Here is a 26,664-nt window from a genome sequence, read left to right on the forward strand (position 1 = left end):
GCTTGAGAAGACACGGTGATAAATGAAGAATAGGTAACACACAACGAGATTTGAAAGTCGGGTATTATGCTCAAAATTTATACATATGGCACCGACTTTTATCTATAATTGTTATGATTGTTAGCAATTGTTGCTATGGTTTTGACTATTTTTCCATATGGTTCTTTTACCATTTGTGCTATGATTTTAAAGTAATGTTTTCTAGCTATTGTTACTATGGTGTTTAACTTTTGTTGCTATAGTGGTTAACTAATGTTGCTCCACTTGTTAACTATTTTTACTATAGTGGATAACTATTGTTGCTCCACTTCTTACCAATTGATACTATGGTGGTTAGTTATTGTTGCTATAGTGGTTTACTATTGTTGCTGGGTGGTTAACTATTGTTACTCCACTTGTAAACTATTGTAACTATGGTGGAAAACTTTTGTTTGCTCCACTTGTTAGCTTTTGTTCCTATGGTGTTTAACTATTGTTGCTATAGTGGTTAAGTATTGTTATCATGGTGGTTAACTATTGTTGCTCCAATTGTTAACTTTTGTTGCTATAGTGTTTAACTATTGTTGCTCCACTTGTTAGCTATTGTTACTATGGTGATTTACTATTGTTGCTCAACTTGTAACTATTGTTAATATGGTGATTTACTATTGTTGCTCTACTTGTTAACTATTGTTACTATAGTGGTTAACTATTGTTGCCATAGTGGTTAACTATTGTTTCTCTAATTGTTCACTTTTTACTATGGTGGTTAACTAATGTTGCTTCACTTGTTAACTTTTGTAACTACGGTGGTTAGTTCTTGCCCCACTTATTACCTATTGGTACTATGATGGTTAACTATTGTTACTTCACTTGTTAGCTATATTAATATGGTGGTTAACTATTGTTGCTCCACTTGTTACCTTCTTTTACTATGGTTCGTAACTGTTGTTAAAATTGGTTTTAACTATTGTTCTATGACTGTTAACTATTGTTAGCTCTTTTCGCTTCGTTTGTTTACCGTTATTGTTATTTTTAACTGTTGTTGCTTTGACTTAACAGTTGTTGCTGTGATTGCTAACAATTTTTGCTGTGGGCAGTTTCCTTTGAAAGTGTTTACAACAATCATGTACAGGTTGGTTTAAGGTCTGTTATACTAATATCGTTTTATATAGGACCCAATTAAGCTAAAAGCTAGACTTCTGAGTACAATGTATATGTTAATGTTCATCCTTGCTGTTCTACAGAAATTACTAACTTTAACGGGAGCTATGAACGCACAGAAGTTTAAAGAAATACAGCGTTTTCATTGGATAGCAAATAAAGCTGGACAGTAAATATGGTTGGTAACTTTCTATCCGTTCTATAGGTAAATCTTGTCTGAAGAATACACATCTTGACATCTAGTAGATTCTAAATGGAAGTTCACCGGAAGTACAATTACTCGTGACGTCACAAAGTGCATACTATACACAGGAATGACTATTTAGTAAAGGAAGAACAAAGAAGAAAAATAATGTAAAATCTAAGTTTTATTTAATAGATAACAGTTGAATTCCATCGTCAAGCATATAAATACCATTTAGATCTACTTGTTCAGGTCGCATTCGAAATTATCGAGTAAAATTTTAACAAATAGTTTGTAGTTTATAGGCAAAACTGAGCAATAATTTGCCATTTTGAATTATAAAATTATGCCAGGTTAGCGAATCATTTGTTGTACCATAAAGAACGATTTTCGTCCGATTATTTATTACACTAGCAAATGACATCATGTATGACGTCATAAGACGTCAGACGTGGCGTCACAAAGAATGATTCAGATGTAAAAACAACACGTATAAGCACACAATAAAAAAGGAGCGATAATTGACAATATAATCTAATTCTATAACAGAATAAAATCTCATAAAAAGATGAGTAAATTTAAACAAAGTATAACGGGCCCTACGAAGAAATATGATACAATTTCGGAAAAAAAGGAATCATTGCAACAGTAGAAATGACGTCATAGCCATAACGACGGAAATTTAAATCTAATAAGCTGTATACCCCGCTCCTCGCAATTAATTTTGGTTGCTATGGAAACCACATAAAACTGTTCCGGTTCCTTTTAGTTTTTACCATCCTGAAAAAAAGAAGATTGTTCATTTTAATTTTTAAAACACGTAGATCAATCGGTTCTTAACCAAACCATTTATATATCTAGAATGATGTTAATAGACTACTCTATTTATAAGATTTTCTTTATTGATATTTTGGAAAAAATATAAATAGATAATTTTATTGTATTTATCATCAGGATAAAATTCAGCTTTATAAATGCTAGACTATTTCGTATAGTTTATAATGCTAGCATATGAACAAATGTATAATCATTACAAACAAAGCCACCGTACAAAAATTAAATTGATTCTTATGAAACTTGTACAATTTTAATGTTAACGACATAGAAGCATCAATCTTATTGACATTTTGCATAAAAGACAGTTTATAGAAACTTTCTTCTGATTACACCGGTGCTAGGATAACACCTCTACCAACCCCATGTGCTTAAAACACCTTGTATACTTTATTCCATGAAATGTATTAACTTTATGTGGAACAAGTATTCTCCGGGCGGATTTCAACAAATCCGTTCGACCAAAAATCTCCATATACGAAAATGTCCGCCTGGATAAATAGCACCATTATTTGCCTTTATTTGCCTTCCTTCACTGATTTTCCTGGTGATATTGTTATTTTATTAAACTACACAACAATATGGCAAGGAATATGCTTTAATACTTACTTAATATGCGTTGGCGGAATAGCCTTTGTAATCTAAAAGCGAAATAAATAGAAAAGCAATTGGTTAAATAAAGCAAAGAAGCAAAGGTATATTCTAAGGAGTTACATGACTGTACAGATAAGTGTATGTTAGTCTACATAGATAAAATTAGATATGACTGGTGCGGCCGAAATTGCAACAGTTTTAATGAAATTTATGGTGACTTAAAAACAGTGGTTGAAATTATTTTTCGATTCCTTATTCGGTGGATGCAGAGTATGATACGCTTATTTAACGGGACAGCATTACAATTTCAAGCTGGTGTGGTTAAAATGAAGACGATTTAGCAAACAAATAAATAAATAAATGAAATAGAACGATCTCAGTGGACGAAATATAATTTCAACCACTACAGAAGGATAGGGATAATGATAATGAGGTTAACAATATAATATCAGAAGTGTGCTGAGGAAAGTGAAAATAACGAAGATGTTAATAACGAGGATAACGATGACAACAATTTTGCTGTCGATTGCATCGTCGATTTTGACGCATATAGTGTTGAGTTGGATGATGCTAATAAGATGGAAAAGATGGTGGTGGTGGTGATGACTGTTATGATGGAGATAATAAGGATGATGATTGTGATGATGATAAAAATGATGGGTGATAAACTTTTATTGCCGGTGGCGATAACGTTGACGGATTTGTTGATGACGATGCCGAAGGCAAAGTCAAGGATGATGTTGACGATAGTAATACAGATCATGTTGATGAGAATGTTGATGATAATGATGAGATGCTATTGCAAAGTGATGATAGTGTTAATTGTGATGGAGGGAAATGGACAATAATATAGCAGGTGACAAAGCAGGTACGTGAGTTTATATTACTTTTTCAGTATAATTATAATTATCATATATTATATATAGAAGACACTTTAGAAAGTTTTAAAGTTATTATAATAAGTGATATCATAAGCTCAAAAAGATTGCCAGTCTGTCTACATTTTGAAATACATTTCTTTTGAATGCTTCATTGCAAAATACATTAAAAAACATATATATTTGCATTACAGAATTTTTGCGTTAGATTTATTCAAAGATTATATTCAAATCAGATTTTTCTTTAATTAGTTCAACCCCGATTTAAATTCAAATAAAGAAGTCGAACAAACAAAATAAGTTATACTGTATTCATTTAAATAAAAAGCGAAACCACAAAAATTATTATTATTAGAATTTTTAACGTCAATAACGTCTGTGCTGTATTTTACATACAAATATCTGCTAATCAAGATTTGGTTCAACAAATCTAACATTTCGTCACCATATAACCTAAACTCACGATCAATTCCAATATATTTGAGATAATATGTGACTCTATACTACGTGAACATATAATACTCTAACGTCTACGTGTTCGGGGAATACAATATATAAGAAGACACATATATGAAGCACCTACGGGTTATAACACATCTTGGTATTGACATACATATATAATACAGTGTGTGATTTTTAAGCAAAACATATGAGCAATACTTGTAATACAAAAAAGCAAGCTTTCTAAATAACAAAACGTATCGCCTCACTTGAATGACGTTGAAACTTCTTTGGTTTTCTCATAGGTGCTGTTAATTCCATGAAATATTCAGATAATTATAAGAAATATTTGTTATATTGTATAAAAGAGAGTTAGCATCACACAAAGATTGAGCGGGAAAGCAAGCATTTTCATTGGCTATAAACAAAGATGACCTTTACTGCGGCATATACTATACTTAATTTATTTAACTCTTTTAGTGTACAAATAAGATGGGGAAAATGAATATTGTAGTGTCCAGACTGTTGCTGTTTTGGGGTGGCAAATGAAGGGAATGGTTAGGCAAAGCATCTTTACTGATTTTTCCTGCTGCAGGGGAATTTATCCAAAGGTTGGACTTACTTGAATAGTGACCTGTGATAATGACGTAATTGGTGTTTATGACAATCATAAATATTCATTTTCAAAGTATTTTTTAGTAAATCATTTCCAAATAATTACAATACTACAAATGGTTGGCAACCTGACACACAAAAAATATGTTACTCAAAACTATCGTTATTATTCAACCCTATTTAGTGGTTTATGTGGGCAGATATTTAACAGCTTTGAAAAGTGCTTACTGCTCTTTGATTCCTTTCTGTTATATAATTATTAATATGGTAAAGAATTTTCAGTTCTTTAACAAGTTTTAAATGTTTGCTGAACTTATTGCTGTGCTTATTCATGTTACATTGTTTCGGTTACATAATGATAATAATTGTTTTAAGGTTTAGAAATTTAGTAAATACCTTTCTTGGGTTGGACGGGTACCGGGTACGGGACCTTCACTGGAACTTTGACTTTTTGTACAACTGGATAAGGCATTGGTTGTTTAACAGGAACCTGCAAATTTAAAATAAGAACATTTCCTTAAAAATAAATTCCTTAGTGGTAAGTCAGATTCAGCGTTAAAAAGTGTTCTTTTGATGCCGATACATTATCAATACTTAAGACAGAGGTTAACTGCCAATTTCTTGCATTCTTTTCCGATCTTATAACGAAAATCTACTAAATCCTAAATAAAATAAGAAGAGGCGCTGTGCCATTCAGAATAAAGAAGCAAACGCGTTAAACATTAGTAGTTAAAAATAGATTTTGTATCACGTGAGTAGATTTGGTAAACCCACATTTGCTAAGATCAGTAGTATCTGTCTTTTGTTACCCAGAGAAAGTATATAAACAAGGACCGGTGAATGATTCCGATTCATAGTATACTTACAGGAACGTGAACTGGGTATGGAACCTTGTGTTTCACGGGATAAGGTACTGGAACTGAAAAGACAAAACATAAATGTGTTTATTTGTGTGGTTGCTTTTGCGGTGCACCAACACTGTATAGGTCATATGGCGCCGAAACAAAAAAGATGAGTTTTGGAAAATCTCGGGTGTTACAATATTCAAAGCAACGCCAGAGATCAAAACCACCTAACCGACTGGAGCTAAGAGATGCATAGACTCCAGTTATTTAGTCGCCTCTCACGAATACGCTGGGATTAACGGTGGATGCAGTTTATTATACCTAAACCATTAAATGCGGCATAACGCAACCATTCAGCTACAAAGAGCAAAATGAGTCACAACTAGGAATCATGCGTAGATTATTAGGCTTGGATAGATATATTTTTTGGGGAGTCTTAAATTAGAAGTGTTTGAGCTGCCAAAAGAACGGACCTATTTGGTGTGTATCAGAGAAACAAACTTAAGCCGCAAAGTCTATTCAAGACTAGGCCAAACCTCTATTAACAGTGATAAGAACGAAGCCAGTTCAATAATTGGCTATGTTTGACTAGGTGTATCAACTAGAAAGCACGTCAGACAATTTGCATAAAGCTGTAAACACTGGAAGTGTTTGGTGCCCGGCTTATCCGAGGCACTGTTGTAAATGTTAAAACTGGTTGTATAACCCACCTGGGCCAATCATATGTATGCTAATATGTCAGTATGTTGATAACTGCTATTTTACAATGTAAACAACAAGTAATAAAATTATTATTACACTCTAAATACGATGTTCCTTTTGATTTTGACTGTGAACTAGTTTCTTTGATAATTATGTTTTATACATAATTAACGTTTTGTTATATTAAGAAAAGCCATATCATGGCATAGCATTAAATTTAATTACGTCGTTCGTTTGATATAAGATTGTAACAATGCCATGTTAACAAATAAGAATAACAAAATAAAATTAAAACATAATATAATTTTCCTTAGATATGATTGAAGCATTAGTATAATAATTAAAGTGAACAAAATATGATAGTATCAAAATATTTCGATTTCATTGAAATAAATAGAGGATATTAAATGAATATAAGTTTAATACTGAATTTATTGAACGAGTTGGATAAAATAATATTATGACGTCACGTCAAAATATATGCACGGCCGTGCAATACCATTTTACGGAAACGTTAAAGCTGCACGGGTGTGTGATAAAAACATTATATTCCAGTTTGACAAATATATTTGTTTTTAAAATGCTCATAAAAACATGCATGAATCTGGAGGCATGCTGCTTCACTTCTGACAAAATGCTTTTAGAAAATAATGAAAACATAACTTTTATATTGAAGAGAAAATATCAATCAATCAATTAATCAATCAATCAATCAATCAATCAATCAGTCACACAGTCAGTCAGAACTTACCTTTTCGCTCAACTGGAACAGCTACTGGTGTTTTTACTGGAACAGGGTAGGGTTGTTTCACTGGAACAGCAACCTTGTGTACTACGGGGTAAGGCTTGGGTACGGGAACTACGTGTTATAAAATAAAATTGTCATGACTGTATAAAGATAATGCATTAAATATTAATAAGCATATAAAAGTGCTTTAATTTATAATGTTATATTATTGCAATGCGCCATGTATAAATAGTATTTTTTTTATTTATTTATTTACTTATTTATTTAATTATATTTACATTTTTTGTTAATGTAATTAAAAATACTGCTTCATGGAATAGGTATGTTTATGAAAAGTGCGACAATATAAGACTGGTTACATGTATAGAGGAGTTCAAAAACGCTCATTTCAATAGTTACATAAATAGACAACTTAAAACTGAAACAGGCTCAATCAAACGGAGCTTGCACTATTTTCAATCGTGTCGTTTTTGTTACAAGTATAAAGAGAACTTACTTGTAAATTTACCAAGTTACGTGTATTGTCCAACTTATCGGTCACTTAAAATGGTAACGTGTAGAGAACTTACCGGTCACTTGAACTAGTTAAGTGTATAAATAATATTTTCGGGGACACTAAGTGGTTACATGCATTGTTAACTTACCGGTCACTTTAACTAGTTAAGTGTTTAAACAATATTTTCGGACACTAAGTGGTTACATGATTTCCTATAAATAGTAACAGGACTATTAAAGGGACTCCACTGAACTTACCAGCCACTTTAACTGGGTATGGAACAGGCCTTTCTTTAATAACTGGAACAGCGACTGGAACTTTACGTTCTACTGGGATATGAACTGGGACGTGTACTGGGACATGGACCTTTTTCTCAACCATTACTGGAACTGAAAATACAAAAAATATGACGTATACGTAAACTTACGGAAATATTTGAATGAAAACAGTCAAAGAAATTGGTACAAGATACATGTATTCATTCATTCCGATTTCGAATGCATTCGGTGTTTTATTCTGCTCAACTTATAAGCTGCATATCATTTTTTAAGAATGACGTCATAACACGTCATTACAAAAATATTTTGACGTCATGTCAAAAATTATAAAATAAAATATCAACCGGTGGAGGATAACATCACTAACGGCAACTTTTTTCCTAAGTAAGATTTTCTTTAAATATCTCATCGGGGGGGGGGGGGGCATGCAGCTTTAATGTTATAGAAATATTTAATCATAAATCAAAATGTTTATAATCATCAGTCACCTCTTGATTTTAATTGCTCGAACAATAATCAGTTTTGTAATAAAATAAACCTTAAAATTACGTCTCTATCATTTTGTAGGCGGTGACAATGGCAGTAACAGTTTTCTGTCAAAGTTGTTGACAAATTTGATTTTAATTAATATCACAAAAAGCAAACCCCGAATAAAAAATGTTTACATAAAACGATACATAACGTTACAAAATAATTAAATCAGAAGTAAATATATAAATGTCAATTTTTAACATTCTTAAAGATGGACAGTATTTTGATAGTACTTTGTCATAAAATGATCTATTTGGGGCTTGCTTTAATTATGTTTAGAAGAAAATTTTATTTCATCTTTCGAGTGAACTGACATGTTTTAGTTAACCAATCAACTCGTCGTATAATTAGATGTAAATGATTGCTATTTTAATATATGAGCCGTGTCATGACAAAACCAACATAACGGGTTTGCGACCAGCATGGATCTAGACCAGCCTGCGCATCCGCGCAGCCTGATCAGGATCCATGCTGTTCGCTTACAGACCCTATAACAGTTAAAAAAAACTGATAGCGAACAGCATGGATCCTGATCAGACTGCGCGGATGCGCAGGTTGGTCTGGATCCATACTGGTCGCAAACCCTTTATGTTGGTTTTGTCGTGACGCGGCTCATATGTTCTAGTAACAGGACAATTAAAGGGACATAAGTGTTGTGACATGACGTGGCTAAAAAAAAAATTTTCTGACATTTATAACCATTTTGTGTAGGTGTAGACCAGTAGATAATTCACTCCGTTTTTCTAGAATAAATATTATTTCAATGGTGAAAATTGAGCAAATATTGAAGAAAAAATTATTAATTTATTTTCTTATTATATTTCTTACCTATCGTTTGCATACAGTATATTTCAGTTTCTAGTACTCCAGCTAATATATCTAAGAAAATTTAAATTTTATGTTTTGAGGCTTTTGGACCTCAGTTGAGTTCATTCTAATAAGGTAGAAAGAATATGTTACGTCATCTTCGTGACGTCTCATTTGATTTCAAAATATTATTACACAAACCTGGTTTAGGTACTGGAACCTGTACGTGAACTGGGTAAGGTTTGGGTACTGGCACTTTAACGTGAACTGGGTCTGAAATTTAAGAAAGCAAGCAAATTAAACATATTATATAGATCAAATCAAAGAAGAAACGGTGACTAAACAAACACATACATAGTATGACTTCAACTGCCATTGCCTGAATGAGGAACAATTCCGGTGTGTAAATAAGATTCATACTAAAGTGATATTTCTTTATTTTAATTGAATGATATTAGTTAATTGGAGGTTTTTTGTTTAAACATGATATTATCCGTTATGTTTTGCTATTCAAAATGACACATCTGTTCTTAATATTTTGGATAATAACTTATAATAACGAAAACTTACATGGTCTGTGAACTGGGTAAGGTTTAGGTACGGGTACGGCAACCTTCTTTTGAATATAAACCGGTTTAGGTACGGGAACTGGGACTGGTACCTTCTGTTTGTGGACAACATGTACAGGCTTAGGTACAACGACTGGTACTGAAATATACGAGTAAAATATTGGTTACATAAAGTGACGCTATATGATCATGAATAACAAAATTGCATCAATAATTAAACAATCTCACTGTTCAAAAGATATTCAGCGCAAATACTAGAAATAATGGAAATAGATTTTGATTTTAACTGCAGCGTCTATAATGATGCTTGGGTTAGTGATTTTGAACTAGATGCCTGGCATTAATTTGCTACTATGATTATCAATTAAAAGTGAAGAAAAAGATCAGAATTCTAATAAATTTGCTTAAAGCCTTTATATCATTAGGTGAACATTTTGGTTTTGCTTATTTGTTAACCATCATACCCTAGTAATTAGGTATGAAAACAATGTATAACTAACTGACAGAAAATAGTGGAACTCGTCCTCTATATCATGGCCGTTGCAAATGATGCACAAACATTAAGAAAAAATTGAAAAACTAACTATATATTGTCTATACGTGTATTTATGTAAATGAAGATTGTAACTACAGTAGATGAGATTATTTTACGTGCTATCAGATACTCGTAACTCTACATACCTTTGACTGGAATATGTACGGGTACTTTTTTCACCACGTGCACTGGGTATGGTTTTGGTACATGTACTGGAACTGAAAATAATAGTTAGTATTACTACAGTGTATTTCTATGCTCAAAAAGTAAGGATTTTCTCTGCTCTCGAGTATTGCTATGCTCTCAAATGATGCATATTATTATAAGAAACATAAACTTTTAAAGTATAAAGTAAAAAGAGATATTTCGCGACTTTTCTTTGTATGAGATTATTTTAAATAATAAAACTTTATATGAGATTATTATATGATCGATATTTGTTACAATCTTAGTAAAACATATTTGTGAAAGGGTTTATATACAGTGTAACAGAGCGTCTAAGAAGTATTATAACAAGCACCTGGTACGTGGACTGGCACGGGTATTTTTCGCTCAACTGGGTATGGAACTGGTTTGTGAACGGGAATGGGTATCTTTCGTTCAACGGTCCTTACCACGGGAACTGGTACCTTCTTGACAACTGGGTCTAAAACAATAAGTATGACGTTTATTCTAACATTTGATAAGCAACAAGATATAACAAGGCTATAAAGAACGTAAGAAAGAACATATCCGTTCAGACAAATTTCTTATAGGTAATATATTACATTTGTATATAAGTTATAAAAGTTTTCATAGGTTATATGACCATGTTGGAACGGATATAAGGTCATATAACTCACGGTTTTCCATTCAAAAAATCGATTATCGTACAAGTATCGGTAAACAAAATCAGTAGTCAAATACTTGGTATATATGTATCGCTTTATTATTAAAAAAAAGTTATGAAAAATATTTCAAAATTATCATCTAAAATAAACCTGTAAACGTGTTATATGTAATGAAAAAAAATACAACATTTTTATTGTGTTGTAAAGTATAGTGTAAATTGATGATGTCTTACAAGGTTGTGGCACGGGTACCTTCCTTACAACCTCCACGGGCACGTGCTGAATGACTCGTACGGGAACATAACGTACTACAGGGTCTGTAAAATAAAAATACAAAATTATTATCTACATATCGATTAATATCGATTTATTAACCGCAATTCTATGCTGGCTAATAAACAACATTGCCTTAGTAGATGCTAGAAAAAAATCATGACTTGTTCAATTATGTTGATGTTTTTTTTTGTTTTTTTTTTTCCATTTCCTACATGTTTGAAGACTAACTCGCCTTTGTAGATGGAAAAAAAACTTTCTAAAGGGCGCATTATGCCTCACTAACAAATACATCTTTACTTCTTTAGAAAGGGCAATATGATTTTATAATGTTTGAATAACGGTTTTAGAATGCTAGATGCTTGATAAAATAGCGATAAATGTGAAATATTTTACCGGTATTTATTTATTTATTTATTCATTTCTTTAATTTATATATTTATTTCATTTTTTACATAATTATTTATTTTTGTATTCTGTGTTCTCCTGTTTTGCTTTTTTACTTTGTTAACCTCATTTTCATTCTTTTTATGGATATTCTTTTGTTTTGCAATTATGTAATTCAACATTTGTTTTCCTTGTTATCAAAACTTGTCATATAAGTTCTATTACAAACATATCAATTATGTAAAACGTTGCCCTATATGAACAACATATTATATTTTTTCATAATTAAGCACGTAAAGCACGTGCAAACAATCATGCATTGTGTACTTCCACGTGTTACTTCCTCCCGTTTTAGTTTTAAACATGATATGTAAAGTTAATGAGAGTGCAGAAGACTGAATAAAAACGCCGACATGTCGTTGCTCGCACATGATTTTGCAGTACTGCCCATTTTTCTACAATATTTTCAATCAAATACGCGGCAGGTGCTTTGGGTTAAATAGCTTTATTATTTACATAGTATTAGCACGTGAGAGAACGTGCAGCGTTCTAACAGATTATACATGACTCAAGTTCCGTTCAGCGATATATCATTGTACATAAATATTAATCGATGCAATTATTCAACCTAACTGTCACATGAAAAATAATGAAATATGTACATGATAAAAAGAGCAAAAATTAAAGATTCGACATTTTCAACAGAAGCTGTCTTGTTTTTTATAAAGAAGAAGGTTCCAGTCCAGAACATTTAAAGCGTTCGTTGGCGAACCAGTCTGATTCAAACCATCTGGTAAATACTGTGGTAGCTTGTAAGAAAGGACTCGAGTGCATCGACTGGTTGTTGAACTTAAAGATATACTATACTCATCGTTGGGTAAAACATTTTAAACATAGAAATGTATTGAAATCTAAATCTTTCTGAATATGTCTAATTTGAATAAAATAATGAATGATACTATTTATGGGAATCTAGGTTCCCTATTACAGGTCAAGTAAAGTTGGTATTATTTAAAAAAAAAAGTGGCAGTTTTTAATGACGCTATATTCATATTGTGACTTCATAATTATTTTTAGCATAGCATATCTACTTTGTGTGACGTAAAACATGATTAATTTATATTTACAAAGAGACTGTGTATCATTTATCAATCTTTTATAATATAGAATTTAATCATAGTATCTCTTTAAATTAAAATTATAAATAATTAAATAAAACAATACATTTTTACGTATATGACGGCAAAAATGCAAATAAGATATATTGATTTCTTGGCTTTTTTTTTAAGTTTAACAATCAAAATCAAACTTTGCGCAGACTACATAAAAAGCAATGGTTTTACAAAACAGATGAAAACCTTTTGTTATTTCATTATTACTTTGCTTACACTCATGAAAATAATGATAGTACTTTTAAACACTTACATGGCTTAGGTACTTGCACATCTGAAAATGAAAGAAAATAAAATGTTTTGATCAGACTATGAACAGACATTTACATTTTAGGAATCGGTATTCATGCAGAACTTTTGAAACGACTCTTTCAATTGGCAGGAAACATTTGAAGGCAAACATATTTACGAGTATTTAAGCTTGTTGAAAAAAATGTAAACACTTCGACGGTGTTTCTTTTATGGAATAGAGAAAGCTTTATTCAAATTGTCGTGAAACATAATCTTTTGACTTGTGTCTGTATCCGGCAAAATAAAATCATGATTAAAAAAGCCTGTATCTTTACAATAAATTTGCAAAACAAAATAATAATTTTAATAATTATAATAAGAAGTTTTTTATTTTTACTTACGCACTGGTACTGGCACTGTAAGAATACAAAAACAGAAAAAAAATCAATAACTGTATATTATATCAACACTTTATACAGAATGTCAAATTTATTTCAAGTTAACGCACGCACAACAAGAAGAGATACAACCCATTTATTAATGTTTAAATAATGTTTAACAAATAAATCAATGTTAAGCTTACACTTAATTTATAAAAAAAATCAAGAAAAAGCTTACACTTAAAGTTCATGCAGGAAAATAATTAGCAATTAGCTTAAACATTAAATTTATGTAGAACAATGTTTAATGATTAAGCTAAAGATGAACGTTTAACATTATTTAATCAATATTTAGCTTACACTTTGAATGTTAGCTATAGATAATAATTTAACTTACAATTTGAATATCAGCATTAAATAATCAATATATAACTACTATTTGAATATTAGCATTAAGTAATTAATATTTAACATACGTTAAAGTTAAAATTCATTTTCTATGTGAGTATCTTATATGTTAACATAAAATTAAAAAGGTAATTTTATCCGTTTGAATCTTAGCATATTATAAATAAGCACTGACAAAGTATCATGCAATTTGGGAAAGAAATTACAGGAATTATACACATTTTGAATTCAATAATGCTAAATGTAGGGGAGCTAACTACAAAAAAGCTAAAGGTAGGGGAGCTTACTACAAAAATTGCTAAAGGTAGGGGAGCTAACTATAAATTTGTGAACCTGGCAATAAACTAAAGACATGTAGGAAAACTAACTCGAATAAACAAATGATACAATCGGTTAAATAGAATATAGACATAAGAGTACTTTGACATATGTTTTCGATCAAGAAATATCTTCTTTTTTTCATTTTTTATAATATTTATTTCTGTAAAATTTGAGACATGAATGTTTGCTTACAATTGTCTTATTGGACGTTTAACGAATTGTTAAATAAACGTTAAAGAATCCACACTATGCGGACAGATCCCTACTCATCTGAAGCTTTTTTAATACATGTATAAATGACAGGGACTTTAATTTCAGATTTTAATTTTATGAATACGGACTTCCGAGATATAGTTGTAAATTCTAGTCCATCCGTCGCATCGAACTTGAACAATTATTTATACGCACCTTTTTTCTCCACATATTTCGTAGTATGGGTGTGTTTATGTGTATGGGTGTTTTTACCGTAGCTCCCGCCTTTACCTCCGTACGAATTTCCGAAGTTATTTCCGTAATTATTTCCGTAAAGGTTGCCTGCAAAATTGGTATGGTATAGGGATTTAGGTAAAAGCATTAGCACAGGAAGGTGATATGAAATAAGCTATTGCGGTTGCGAAATATGGGGATTTCGTTTATAAATACCACACACCAAAGGGTAAAAGGGTTGGATTATACGATTCTAACTCGAAACTTGATAAATATGTTATGCTTAGGGCTGAAGTGTCCATACTGAACACTGTGGCCAACTAATTTCTGTCATGCCTTTGCAGTTTATTAATTTTATTGTGATAATAAACTAAAAGTGTCTATTAAAAAAAAGTTAACGTTTGCTTAAGAAAAAAATGTTGACGTTATCGGCCACAGATTCGAGTTAAAATGGTATATCTGATACAAAAAAACAACAGTCTTTATAAAGGATTCCTGTAAAATAAAAGGTAAAACATTAAGATTCCAAACGTGAACAGATTTTACAATGTTATGATACTTAACATATTTGCTAAGAATTGCGTAAAAGAGAATAATACCAAAACTTTTTGTTAAGAAACATGTAAAATAACTTTTTAATGCCATGTTATTTATTTTTACTTTTCTTTGACTTTTCTTTATTATTCAGAGTGTGGTATTTTATGTTTAATAAAATAATATCATCGTATGTTTTGTATATGTATTCATATAAAAATATTAAAACCTTAACCGCCGATCTTGGCATTTGGCGATGAATATTTACATGTTTATCCTGATAAGGTTTTCCTACTTGACTCGATCCTTAAGTTTATAAAAAAAATAAGTTTCTTACAGGTGATACACAAAATGAAATCTTACTAAGAATAAAATATATTTAAATGAAATTTAAAATAGTGGTTAAAACTATCTTTAAAAGAATTAAATAGTTTCACGGGACAAAAAGAAAGAAATATATAAAGTATAATTAAAAAAGTCCGGGAATACCACTTTTTTTGTCCTGAAAAGATTGAAAAGATGCTTATTGCACACAGACTTGATGCAATGAAAATTCATTAAGACATTTGAAGAATTGACAGACAGAATGCACAGGTAAACATTTTACATGAACACAATGTTATATTATACACATATTATACACATATTATACACATATTTATCTCATACAAGGCTTTCAAACTATTATAAAAATAGAGAAAGTTCAGTTTGAAGGCCTACGGCATATCAAATTCTTGACCATACATCATCTAACGCTATGTGAATGAAGAAAAAGTCAAATTTTATTGACGAAGTACGTTGCCTAGTTTAAGTCAACTTTAATTGACCAATAAAATAGCCGTGTTATTTAAAATAAGCGCATACATGTATTAAAATATTACAAACATTTTAAATGTTATAAAAATTAATAATGAATGGTTGAAGTATGTCCGCCTTTCCTGATATGATTCAATGAACGTGTGCAATAAAATTTTGAATGATGAATACTTAAGTAAAAATAAATCGCTAAAAATAAATTATAAAACTGGGTGTGTCCGAAAAATAAAACGATCCGAATTTACATCAGTAATTACAAATTTTGTCGCAAGTGCAAAATGATTTAAATTTTATTTAATATATGATATATTTTAAAAACGTGACTCAAACACCCGTACATAGTTTTAAAATCCCGGTACATGTGATTATTTATGAAAACAACATATAATTTCAGTCTATTTCCGACAAAGAACATATTTTAATTACAGTTAAACATTCAATTGTCATGTTAAGACATAACATTATCCGGAATATTATTTCAATAAAACGAATAATAATAAAATATCGACATATGTTACAATTCTTGCTTTATTACACTGCACTCTGTTTGTACAAGTGATCATACATACAATATTTATGTCAATACGTTGTTTCCAATCAGAAATATAAATTCGGTTACGAGTGCCAATAAAAATGTAATATATGAAATGAACTTGATAGTTAACAAGAAAATTATACAAATATATCATGTAAAAGCATCTATCTAAAATTGTGATCTAGGTTTTATTTTCAGTCTGTTCATGAGAGGTGTTGAGTGGTGGAACATCTTGTAAGCCCCCTAGCACCGCCTAAAAATTATCTATTGTTCAGAAAAAAGGCGATCTTCATTCCTTGTAGATCGAGTATCTATCTTAAATTTTGGACTAGATTTAATTTAGTTAGTTTATAAGAAAATCATAGTCTCCTCGTCTTGTATGCCCCCTTGCACCGGTCTAAAAAGTACTCTTTTGTTCAGAACTTAAACTATTGGAACCAATAATCGCATTGGTAACAACAAAGTCAAAATGTTAAGCGCCTAAAGGATTGGGATGTTTGTCTAAATAATACCACAGAAAATGAACGTTACAAAGAAGGAAACCAAATATATAGGGAGAGTAAAAAATATTTTTTTTAATACGAATTAACCACCAAAATGAATGAAAATGTTTGTCACTTGAACAGACTAAGCCATTATAGGTTATTAAACGGTCATGGAAGTTATGTTTATTACAAATTAAAAGCCTTAAGGAGTTGCTTCAATAATAAATATGACACACATATCATTCAGTGATATGTAATATACATGCGGTATTTCGAAGGGAACAGACCTATAATAATGTTAAAACAAGCAAAATTTAGACAGAAAAACAAAATATTGCTCAATTTCAAGCTCCGTGTTCCTTAAAAGTAATCCCTGAAACTCAACAAAATTGTCTTTGGTTACATGGGGTGAAAAAGCTGGGAATCAGGAACGTGGAAAAGCGGGGAATTAAAGCAAATGGTGACGTCATTTATCTATTATGACGTCACAAAGCAGATACTGACGTCACAAAGCCTTATCTTAACATTTAGTCCATACCTATACGGTGTTTGTATTTAGGCGGTTGCCATTTTGGTTGTTTCCATTTTGGCCATTTACCATATGATTGTGCTAAACATAAACGAAATTCACGGATTTTGAAACAAAAATGCAAATAACAACATAGAATAGGAACACATACTTGACATAATTGTAAAATCAAAATTATATTGGAATTTTTTTTAAGTTCCAGTTTAAATCAAAATTCATCACATGTTGAGCACAAAAAAGTATACCTTCACGGTGGCAAGCAAGATTTTAAATGTGTTTTGCTTTACAGGATCTCGTGGAAAAGAATCTAAAACTAAACAAACAAATTTCTTTAACATGAATAAAGTTAAAAGGACTTTTACCAATAATAATAATAGCTGCCAAATAATATACAACGTGATATTTGCGACGTCACGAATTAAGTTGATTAGTTCTGTTTAGTGGATTTCACTGAAACAACGTAAGGGGCTTAAATTCAAAACAGTGAAATTTTATATCACTGATATATTTCTATAAATCAAGTGAAGCATTTCAAATGAAAAAATATGCAAAGAAAAATAAAGAAAGGCACCCAAAATTAAATTATTTATTGATTTTTTGGGTTTCCAACACAAAAACTTGTCAAAATGACGTCATATACTTTCAACCGTATCACTTAAAGCAAATGTTGACGTAAAAACAAATACTGTAGCGACAAATTTGTACCACTTAGTAATTTTGATGTAGCCTATTGCAAACAGATCTGCTGCATTATTATATCTATTTTGGGATTTCAGAAACTAGACGATTGAATTCATACAATTTAAAGTTTACATGCATACAATTTTATGTTGTACAAAATATATCAAATACCAGACATTTAAAATGTATAAAAATAGGGAAAGTTCAAATATATGTGAAATTCTCATCAAATAATTCTTTTTGTACTCCTAATGCGATTGTTCTAATGATTCTTACCGCTCCACTAGGAACTCCACTGAGGTTTTTTTTCTGATAAGATTCGACTAGAAATATGTTTTTCGAGATTTTTTTTATACCACTTGACGTATGTCCATATATATAACCTGTGTTCAAAATTTCATATCCAGAATAAATATTTCATTGCGCAAAATGACCTTGAAAAGAAAAGTTTTTTAATACTTTAAACTCAAATCGTGCTAATAATCGCACTTTATGTCTATTTTTGATTCGATTCTGAGTATATTTTTGTATTATCTGTGTAACATTTTTTTTTTTAGTGCCGAAACGATTTTTGTAAGTTTTTTTTTTCATTTTCATGCGTTTAGGCTATTAAAATCTCAGTGGAGTTGTTCTTTGTTTTTATTTTTTAATTAAGGAACATTTTTAAAAGGACAACATGACAAAAGTATTTTAAAAGTCTGCTAACTTACCAAAGGCGGCACCTGCCAACCCTGAAATGAAATAAAATAAAATCGATAATTAATATGATCAAAATTGTGCACTTCTTTTCGTTTGCAAACTTATTCAAATTATTGTACGAAGCATATATTATATATACGAGTACGAGTATATGCATCTGCCAGTTATCATTTTTTACCAACACAGTTAGATATATCGATGCAATACTTTAAAGTTGACAGCTTGATGTGTTTATGTAAGAGCATGGGTGTCTTCTTGTGGTTGACCAACCAAATGTGGTCTTGTTTGACTCTTTCCGTATCTTTTGTTGTGATGGATCGAACTATAAAAGGTGTAAAATAAATTGTCTGTCATGCACGTGCTAAAAAATGGCCACATTCGGACAGATTCGGACAGTTTTACTACTATACTATTATTTCCGAACAAACCGCATACAATTATTTTCGTGTGAATTTGAGTTAATTGAATCAGTTCTGTAAAGACACATGGCGAAATGATGGATTAGAAATAATTAATCTTAAAGTTTAATTTTGTTCTTAATAACTGTATTCCTTACAATATAAAAGGCTTATTTGAAATCTGTATTTCTTTCTTCACATATTTGATGGGGAAAAATCGCCACGAATCCCTAAAGGATTCCAACACGGCATAATTGAAAATGTTGCAGGCTCGGTTTGATTGAGCCTGGGACGGTATTGCGGTATGGAAAGTGCAAGTTACCGTCCACACCCCTAGCACCGGCTTAAGCGGAATTCAACATTTGCATCAAAAATTGCAAAAATAATAGGATGTTTTGTGTCATTTTTGCTTTTGGTTAAGTTGTTTTGTTTTGGTTTTTTTTTGTGTTTTTTTAAATTCTTTGTTGTTTTACTTTTTTTTTGCCACTATTATTCTGATGATAGAACAGGTACTTTGAACATTACTTTCTATTTTTATTTTCTAATTGAAACAAACTGAGAGTGTGACTCTGCCAATCATTGATCCGAATATCAGATTCACTTACATTTTTACACCTTGTAAATACTACATTTCTTGTTTGATGTACGAGAAGACTGCACAAACCACGCTGGTTTTACAACAAAATGGTTAGTAATTAGAAACGTAGCAAGCTTTCGCCTACATACCCCTCCCTAGCACCGTTTACAGCAGAATTCAACATTTTATTACTAAACAATTATTTTTAAAAAAAGTCGCAAAAAAAGTATTTGATTTTTTTTTTTGTGTAGGCAGTCAAACAATCGGAATGAGATTGCATTTCTAACATTGATTGACATCATTTCTGATCTTTTTTTTTTTTTTTTTTTTTTTTGTTTTTGCAAAATCGTGGGATGTTTACAACTTTACTATTACTAAAATACACTTTCCAGGATTCAATTATAAAGTCGAGCTGAGCTAAAAATAAATAAACAAACCTATAGAAAAGGCGCATGCAGTTTGTTTTGAAATTGATTGACCAATTAAACCTTTCGACATGCGTGTGCTTTGATGGACCAATTCAACCTTTCGACAAGTTGCGTAATGAGAACGAAAATTTGCACGAGTTTTGACAAGAAACAACTGTTGACAAGTGACTTGTGTATTGTCGGTACAGCTTATGAATATTTACTTTTGCCATAGGGCAAATATCAACGGTTAGATTTCATGTTTCCCTTTTTTTTATTTCGTAAACAAATCAATTAAAGGAAAATGCATCCTGTCAGTCGAGTCTTTATTGACTTGTCAAAAATCGTGCAATTTGTTCTTACGTCATTAACAAATACTTTTTGAAACATATGATTTATTGTCTTAGCGTAAAGAGAGGACATATCATGACTTGTAATTACATGGTTGAATCTATTTTAAAACTGTGGTTAATTAAGCATTTTCGTTTTATCAATGAATGATGCAATCTTAATTGATTGATGAAAATAAAGAAAAGCTTTAATATCACTCTAAACTTTGCTACCGTAAGGCAAAGCATATTTGCGGTATACCGATTTTTGAAGCAAGGCATATTCTTTGAAGCAACTTACTATACTTTGCACACGGAAGTATCGATTTTTGTTTCTTTAATGAATGCGCGAATCGTTGTTTTGATTTAAACAAATGATTTTCCACAATTTACTATTAAGACTTTAACAATCAGTTACATGCCTTTATTTCATGTTAAATTATTATAACATAACATTATTTATTTGAAATTTCTTACAATAATGATAAAATGAAACAGGGAATGACGTCAGACAGGATATGATGTCACACAATTTAAATTATCCAACGATTTCCGGTGTTGTTTTCTTTTGGAACTTTAACGCTAAAAATTCTTGACGCCAATTTTAAGGGATAGGTAGGAAAAACAAAATAGAAACATCAATCTTAAATTGGACTGAACAATCGGACATTCTGGGCTTTATCTATTTATTAATTTATCGATACACCGGTTGTAAAGATTTATTTCCTCTTTTTACGTAAGAAGAACGAATAAATATAAAAGGTGTTTTTATTAATTTATAAAAAAAAAATGAAAGAAATAAAAAAAGTATTTAAATTTCATTACAATAAAATTTATTCGCCAGGTGTAACTTTTTTTTGTTTCATGTTATGTCATTAAATTTGAATAGTGAATATTATTTACATATCATTTCATTGAACATTGTCTTTTTCTTCTGATAATTAGTTGTTATTTATGAGTTTTAACATAAAAACACAGCTGAAAAAAATGTTCCTCAATCTATCACAATACAGAATATTAATTAAAAAAATATTTACACATAAAAAAACTGTATTAATACATCTATTAACTAGAATTTGATTAATTAATGGGAAATGCTGATTTTGCTATTTTAACTCTTTCTTATAAAATAAGTATTTATAGTATCTTAGGTTTAAAGCGGCCCAACTTCTGATGAGCAAATGATATTTTCTTTTCAATGATCAATCTTAAGAAAAGTATTGTGAACATTTATGAAAAAAAAAAATAATTCAAATTCATTCAAGGGCTGAGTTGATGAAACTCGTATATAAAAGTAGAAATTACAGTCGGCTTACGGAAATAAAAGTTAATTACTTGTCTTATTTGTTGTTGCTGTTTTCCCTTCCTTAGCGGTAATAGTTTGTAAAGAATTTATTTTAGTTTGATTATGTACGAAGCTATAAGCATACAGACACACTTTAGAATCCGCTCTCCTGGAACAAACCAGTACTGAGCAACGAGTGTAAAGTTTCTTGCTAAAGGAAACAGCGATTTGTCGCTGGCGGGGTTTCAACCCATAACGCTAGCGACCTAGATTGCTAGTACGACACGTTGACCATTCGGTCATGCCGCTATCTAATATTACTATAATATTTTAATGAACTTAAAGATGTTTGTGGTATCATAAATATTGTTGTTTTGTTTTCCTTTTGTTGTTTTTTTGTCCTAAACATTTTGCACTAATTTCACCTACTCTCTTGTATGTGAAAAAAGAGCCACTTAATTTCATTTTGAAACCACGATTTGTCTATAAACAAAATGTAATTGAACAAGTGCATGCGTTGGTCCCATCACTTGTCAGTTTGATTGTGGACTACCGTGTAACATCTTTTGTTTTGTATTTGTCATAAAAAAAAGTGCGCACACATTTAACAATCTCGCAACTTCACTTCCTGATTGTAATACAAGAAGAATTTATTCACGCATCGCGTAAAATGTCATCAAGTTCAAAATGACACAACAAAATAATTCAATTATAATCATAACGTTATTGAAAATGATTTGGGCACTAAATAACATCATATATGACGTCATTTATGTGACGTAATCAGAATTTAAACATGTTTTGAAGTCTTTATAAAAATCATTCTAATGGATGCGCACGCAAACAATGTACTTCCTATCACATTTGTATAATAATAATAATAATAATAATAATAATAATAATAATAATAATAATAATAATAATGATAATAAAACGTCGGCATATTGTCTTTTTTTAAACACTCATGACGTCACTTTTATTAAATTACTTATGACGTTTAAAATGCTGCCTACGATTTTTTCTTTATTTCCGTATTTTATATGAATGCTTCAGTTACTGAAACATTGACAGTATCACGTTTATTATATATCATAAACTTATATGTGACGCTTCGAGCAAGTCCATTGACGTCGACTGGATGTTAAATATCGACATAATTTTATTCACACTTTACGCTCATTTTATATTTCTTTTACAATCTGTGTATATTATTATGTCTAAAAAAAATTGACAGGTTATATGGCCTTATATAAACGGTTGTTTGGAAATATATAACAATCAACCGTTTATATACAGTCATATAACCTGTCAGGAATATTTATAACGAATTTATAAAAATAGTAAGATTTCCTCATATATTGACAGCAGACTATATAAACGTCACGACTATCCAATGAAAAACGAAGTTACAATAACGCGGTAATTTTTAAATGTACGGCATTTGAAAAGCGTTAAGCATCAAAATAATTAATTAGATTGTAGAAATATTTCGCATCTAGATTGGTTTCAACTTTTAACCGAAAGAATGCATTACCAAACACGGTGTAATTATTAATTTTGATACTATGACAAGTGCGCGTATGCGCCCCCTAGCGGTATCAAAACTCGCCTCATCACTGTTTACATGATAAAGTAATAAAAATTTAAACAGTCAATAAAATGAAAACGTTACCTTAAGGGCTCACACGCAAAATGAACTTTCGGACAAAGCCGTTTCCACAACGAAGCATGTATGACGTCATGTGTGACGTAAATAAACAAGAGGCGATGACATAAATAAACATATACAGGAAGAAATGAACGTTTGATCAAATTATCTTATTAAATATATTTTAACTGCAGTTCTTTTTACGGCCTTCACCTTTCGATATGCATATTGCTTCTTTTTTCTTTTTCTTACGCGTTACTGTAATACAATAAAATATTACACATGTTTTCTTTACTAGATATGTTTTGTAATAACGTAATTTCAACGTGCGGCCTCCGTGTTCATGCTGTCTTTTTTTTGCTTAAGAAGGAATAAAATCATCGAATGGTTATACCGTTTCTTCGCCGTGTTTCAAATGTTGTTTCACAAAGTGTTTTACATATTGTGATATTGTCGATTACAGATTACAAGATGTAAATAGTGCGGCGATTGTCATCTGTCAAAATAAACACAGCGTAGTAATTTGTGTTTTGTTTGTATTTCAGTTGCGTAATAATAGAAACCCTGTACGTTATGCTCATTTGACAGGTTGTTAAAACAATCAACCTGTCCATGTTACTACACTAAATACACAGACATAATGTCATATTACACGGCACCTCAAAAACGGGCGACAAAATTCGGTCGCCACAGTCAAAGATTGATTATAACATATGCAGAGTTCATAAATAACAGACGTGACATAGGGTTAAATTGAGAACCTAGATCGGGCGACCTTTTCATGGTCGCCAACGATGAATTCGCGACTTTCTCATTTGATTTATTGGTTAAATTAATTCTAAGATAATATTATATAACGTTTAAACGTATAATGCTATCCATTCTAATTCTTTAATAATATACAAACTGGTGTTGCTGCATTTTCCAAATGAATACATGTAATTGTTATATGATTTTTATTTATCTCATAACATAAGTCTAGTACAAAGAAGAAGACATAAATGAAATCGCGACTAATTCTAAAGCCTGGGCTACAAATGTAATGATCCAGACATAATATATGAATTAATCTTGAATTATTTAGAAAAAAAATGCGCCAAAAAATATTTATTTTATCCGAAAACTTTTATATAATGATGCAATAACGGTTATAAAAAAATGAGTTCGAATAGTAAAAAATATGCTTAAAAAATAGTTTTTTTAGCCAGACATAATAAAAAAAACAACAATTTACTTCACCATTAACGCATACAATTATTACAGTTTCCGCAACAGAAATATATTTGTATTATATAATAATTTGATAGATGCTAAAGTACTTTGCCAACTCGCAAAACTACGAAGGGAGTGAGTGGTAGTCATCACAATAAAAATAATTTCTTATTAATATCACATTATTATATCTGAATAAAAGGATATATATGCAACGTAGACTTTTCAATGTGCGTGCATGCTTGGGAAAAAAAACCTTTAACATTTGGATAAAAGAACATAAATATACAAATAAATTAACGCTTCCTTAATGTATATTTCAAAATCGTCAGCAGATATTGATATCAAGTTTATGCATTTTAAGTGATAATATAAAACATTTTACAAGAAAATACAAATTCGCAAAATCACTTGAATTATTGCATAATTTACATTTATTCTTCTAACCTTAGCATTCTACAAAGCTTTTCAGACTTATAGTCAATTGTTATATTAAAAAAGTGTACTGTGTATAATATAGCAGTTTGAAATAGTATATGTAACAAAAATAAAAAATAAAAACTATATTGAAATATAAAACTTAAATTTTCAAAAAAAGGGCAAGGATTTTACTGATAATGGGAAGGAAAAAAATACATTTAGTTTAAATGAGTTTTGTTTAAAACATACAAAACATTTTGCTACAAAATTATGCAAACACGTATCATACTGCGATGAAAATATGAAGAAAAATGAAAACGAATCGAAGTCGGCTTTGCAAAAATACAAAAGATCTTTCACTTAACATAAAAAAAGGCAACAAATGCTATCAATTTTAACGAATTAACCTATATAACGGATGACGATAGATCACAAGAAGAAAAAGAACATTGTTTTAGTTTTAAAATATAAATTATAAGCAACAATTATCTTACCAAACAACACTAAAACCACCAGACACCTCATCCTGTGTTAAAAAAGTTTTGGGTCCCACTAATCCTTAAATAACGTGGTTACCCTTCTTGAAACAACTTTACGGTGTACCAAACCCTGTGGCGACACCGTATTATATCTTATACTTTAAACGCAAATGACTCCGCGTTTTCATGAAAGTCACGTAACGTCGAATTTGATTGGCTGTCTAACGATTCGTAGCGACATGTAAGACGTAAGACGTCTTCTGATTAGCTGGCGATGTGAAATGCAACGTTTTTGACAGATTAAACAAGATGAGTTATGGACGACGGCCCGTCATAAAACTGTGAAAGTAACGACAACTCGTTATACAAATATTTCTGTATGGATGTTGACACGAAGCTGTCAATCGAACGTCCTTTACAAAAACATACCGGTCTTTAGATGTATTTAGAGAGGAAAGCAAATGAAAATCTTGACATGACCCTTAAAGCGCTAGATTTTCTATATGAAATTGCCCATATTGCCTAAAACATTCATCATTTTCAGGGAATTTTTTAAAATTTACTAAATGGCGTATAGGGCAAACCATTCTCATGGTGCGGATGAGCCGGCCTGCACCTGGTATGGCCTTATCTAAAAGGTAACATTAGTTGCATAGCAAGCTAAAGGTCTTGGCTTTCAAACATAATAGTTATATGATGATAATTCTTCTAAAATATCTACGCAAATTGTTCTCTGTAATTCCTCAAAAAATAACATGCTCAATTTAAAATTATGGTCAAATAATTTAAATTTATGCGATCATGTTCAAATGTTTCCAATTTATCGACTTTGTCTGGATAAGTAACCAGTACTTTAAAGTGTATAAAGCTATATATCTGCTGCAAAACTTCTTGCCTTTTCGGTAGTCAACCATATAATAAAGGAACCAATATAATTTTACCGTTGATTTTTTTGAAAAATATTTAATAAGATATAGATGTATACCCTTTAACTACTAATAT

The 26,664-nt window shown here is 30.7% G+C and overlaps 1 protein-coding gene across 5 annotated transcripts; it reads right to left on the reverse strand.

Annotated features, from left to right (window-relative positions):
* Positions 1-1,493: 1,493 nt before the first annotated feature.
* Positions 1,494-25,832, reverse strand: LOC132755023 (uncharacterized). 5 transcript variants are annotated; one of them, XM_060745806.1, is made up of 17 exons: positions 25,678-25,832; positions 18,919-18,939; positions 17,537-17,608; positions 14,611-14,736; positions 13,495-13,509; positions 13,116-13,136; positions 11,264-11,347; positions 10,721-10,846; positions 10,347-10,418; positions 9,667-9,804; positions 9,298-9,369; positions 7,738-7,869; positions 6,988-7,095; positions 5,556-5,608; positions 5,086-5,179; positions 2,771-2,802; positions 1,494-2,107 (listed from the first exon to the last, which is right to left on the reverse strand). In XM_060745806.1, exons 1-16 carry the CDS (start codon positions 25,706-25,708, stop codon positions 2,771-2,773), a joined length of 1,197 nt encoding a protein of 398 aa, XP_060601789.1. In that variant the 5' UTR covers positions 25,709-25,832; the 3' UTR covers positions 1,494-2,107. The 5 variants fall into 5 exon arrangements, with proteins under 5 accessions (XP_060601789.1, XP_060601788.1, XP_060601790.1 ...); XM_060745805.1 differs by lacking the exon at positions 2,771-2,802 and adding an exon at positions 4,344-4,382; XM_060745807.1 differs by lacking the exon at positions 2,771-2,802 and adding an exon at positions 4,697-4,708.
* Between the last annotated feature and the right edge of the window lie 832 nt (positions 25,833-26,664).

The sequence above is a fragment of the Ruditapes philippinarum genome, unplaced genomic scaffold, assembly GCF_026571515.1.
Source record: "Ruditapes philippinarum isolate M1 unplaced genomic scaffold, ASM2657151v2 ctg2014_1_1_1_1, whole genome shotgun sequence".
Taxonomy (NCBI): domain Eukaryota; kingdom Metazoa; phylum Mollusca; class Bivalvia; order Venerida; family Veneridae; genus Ruditapes; species Ruditapes philippinarum.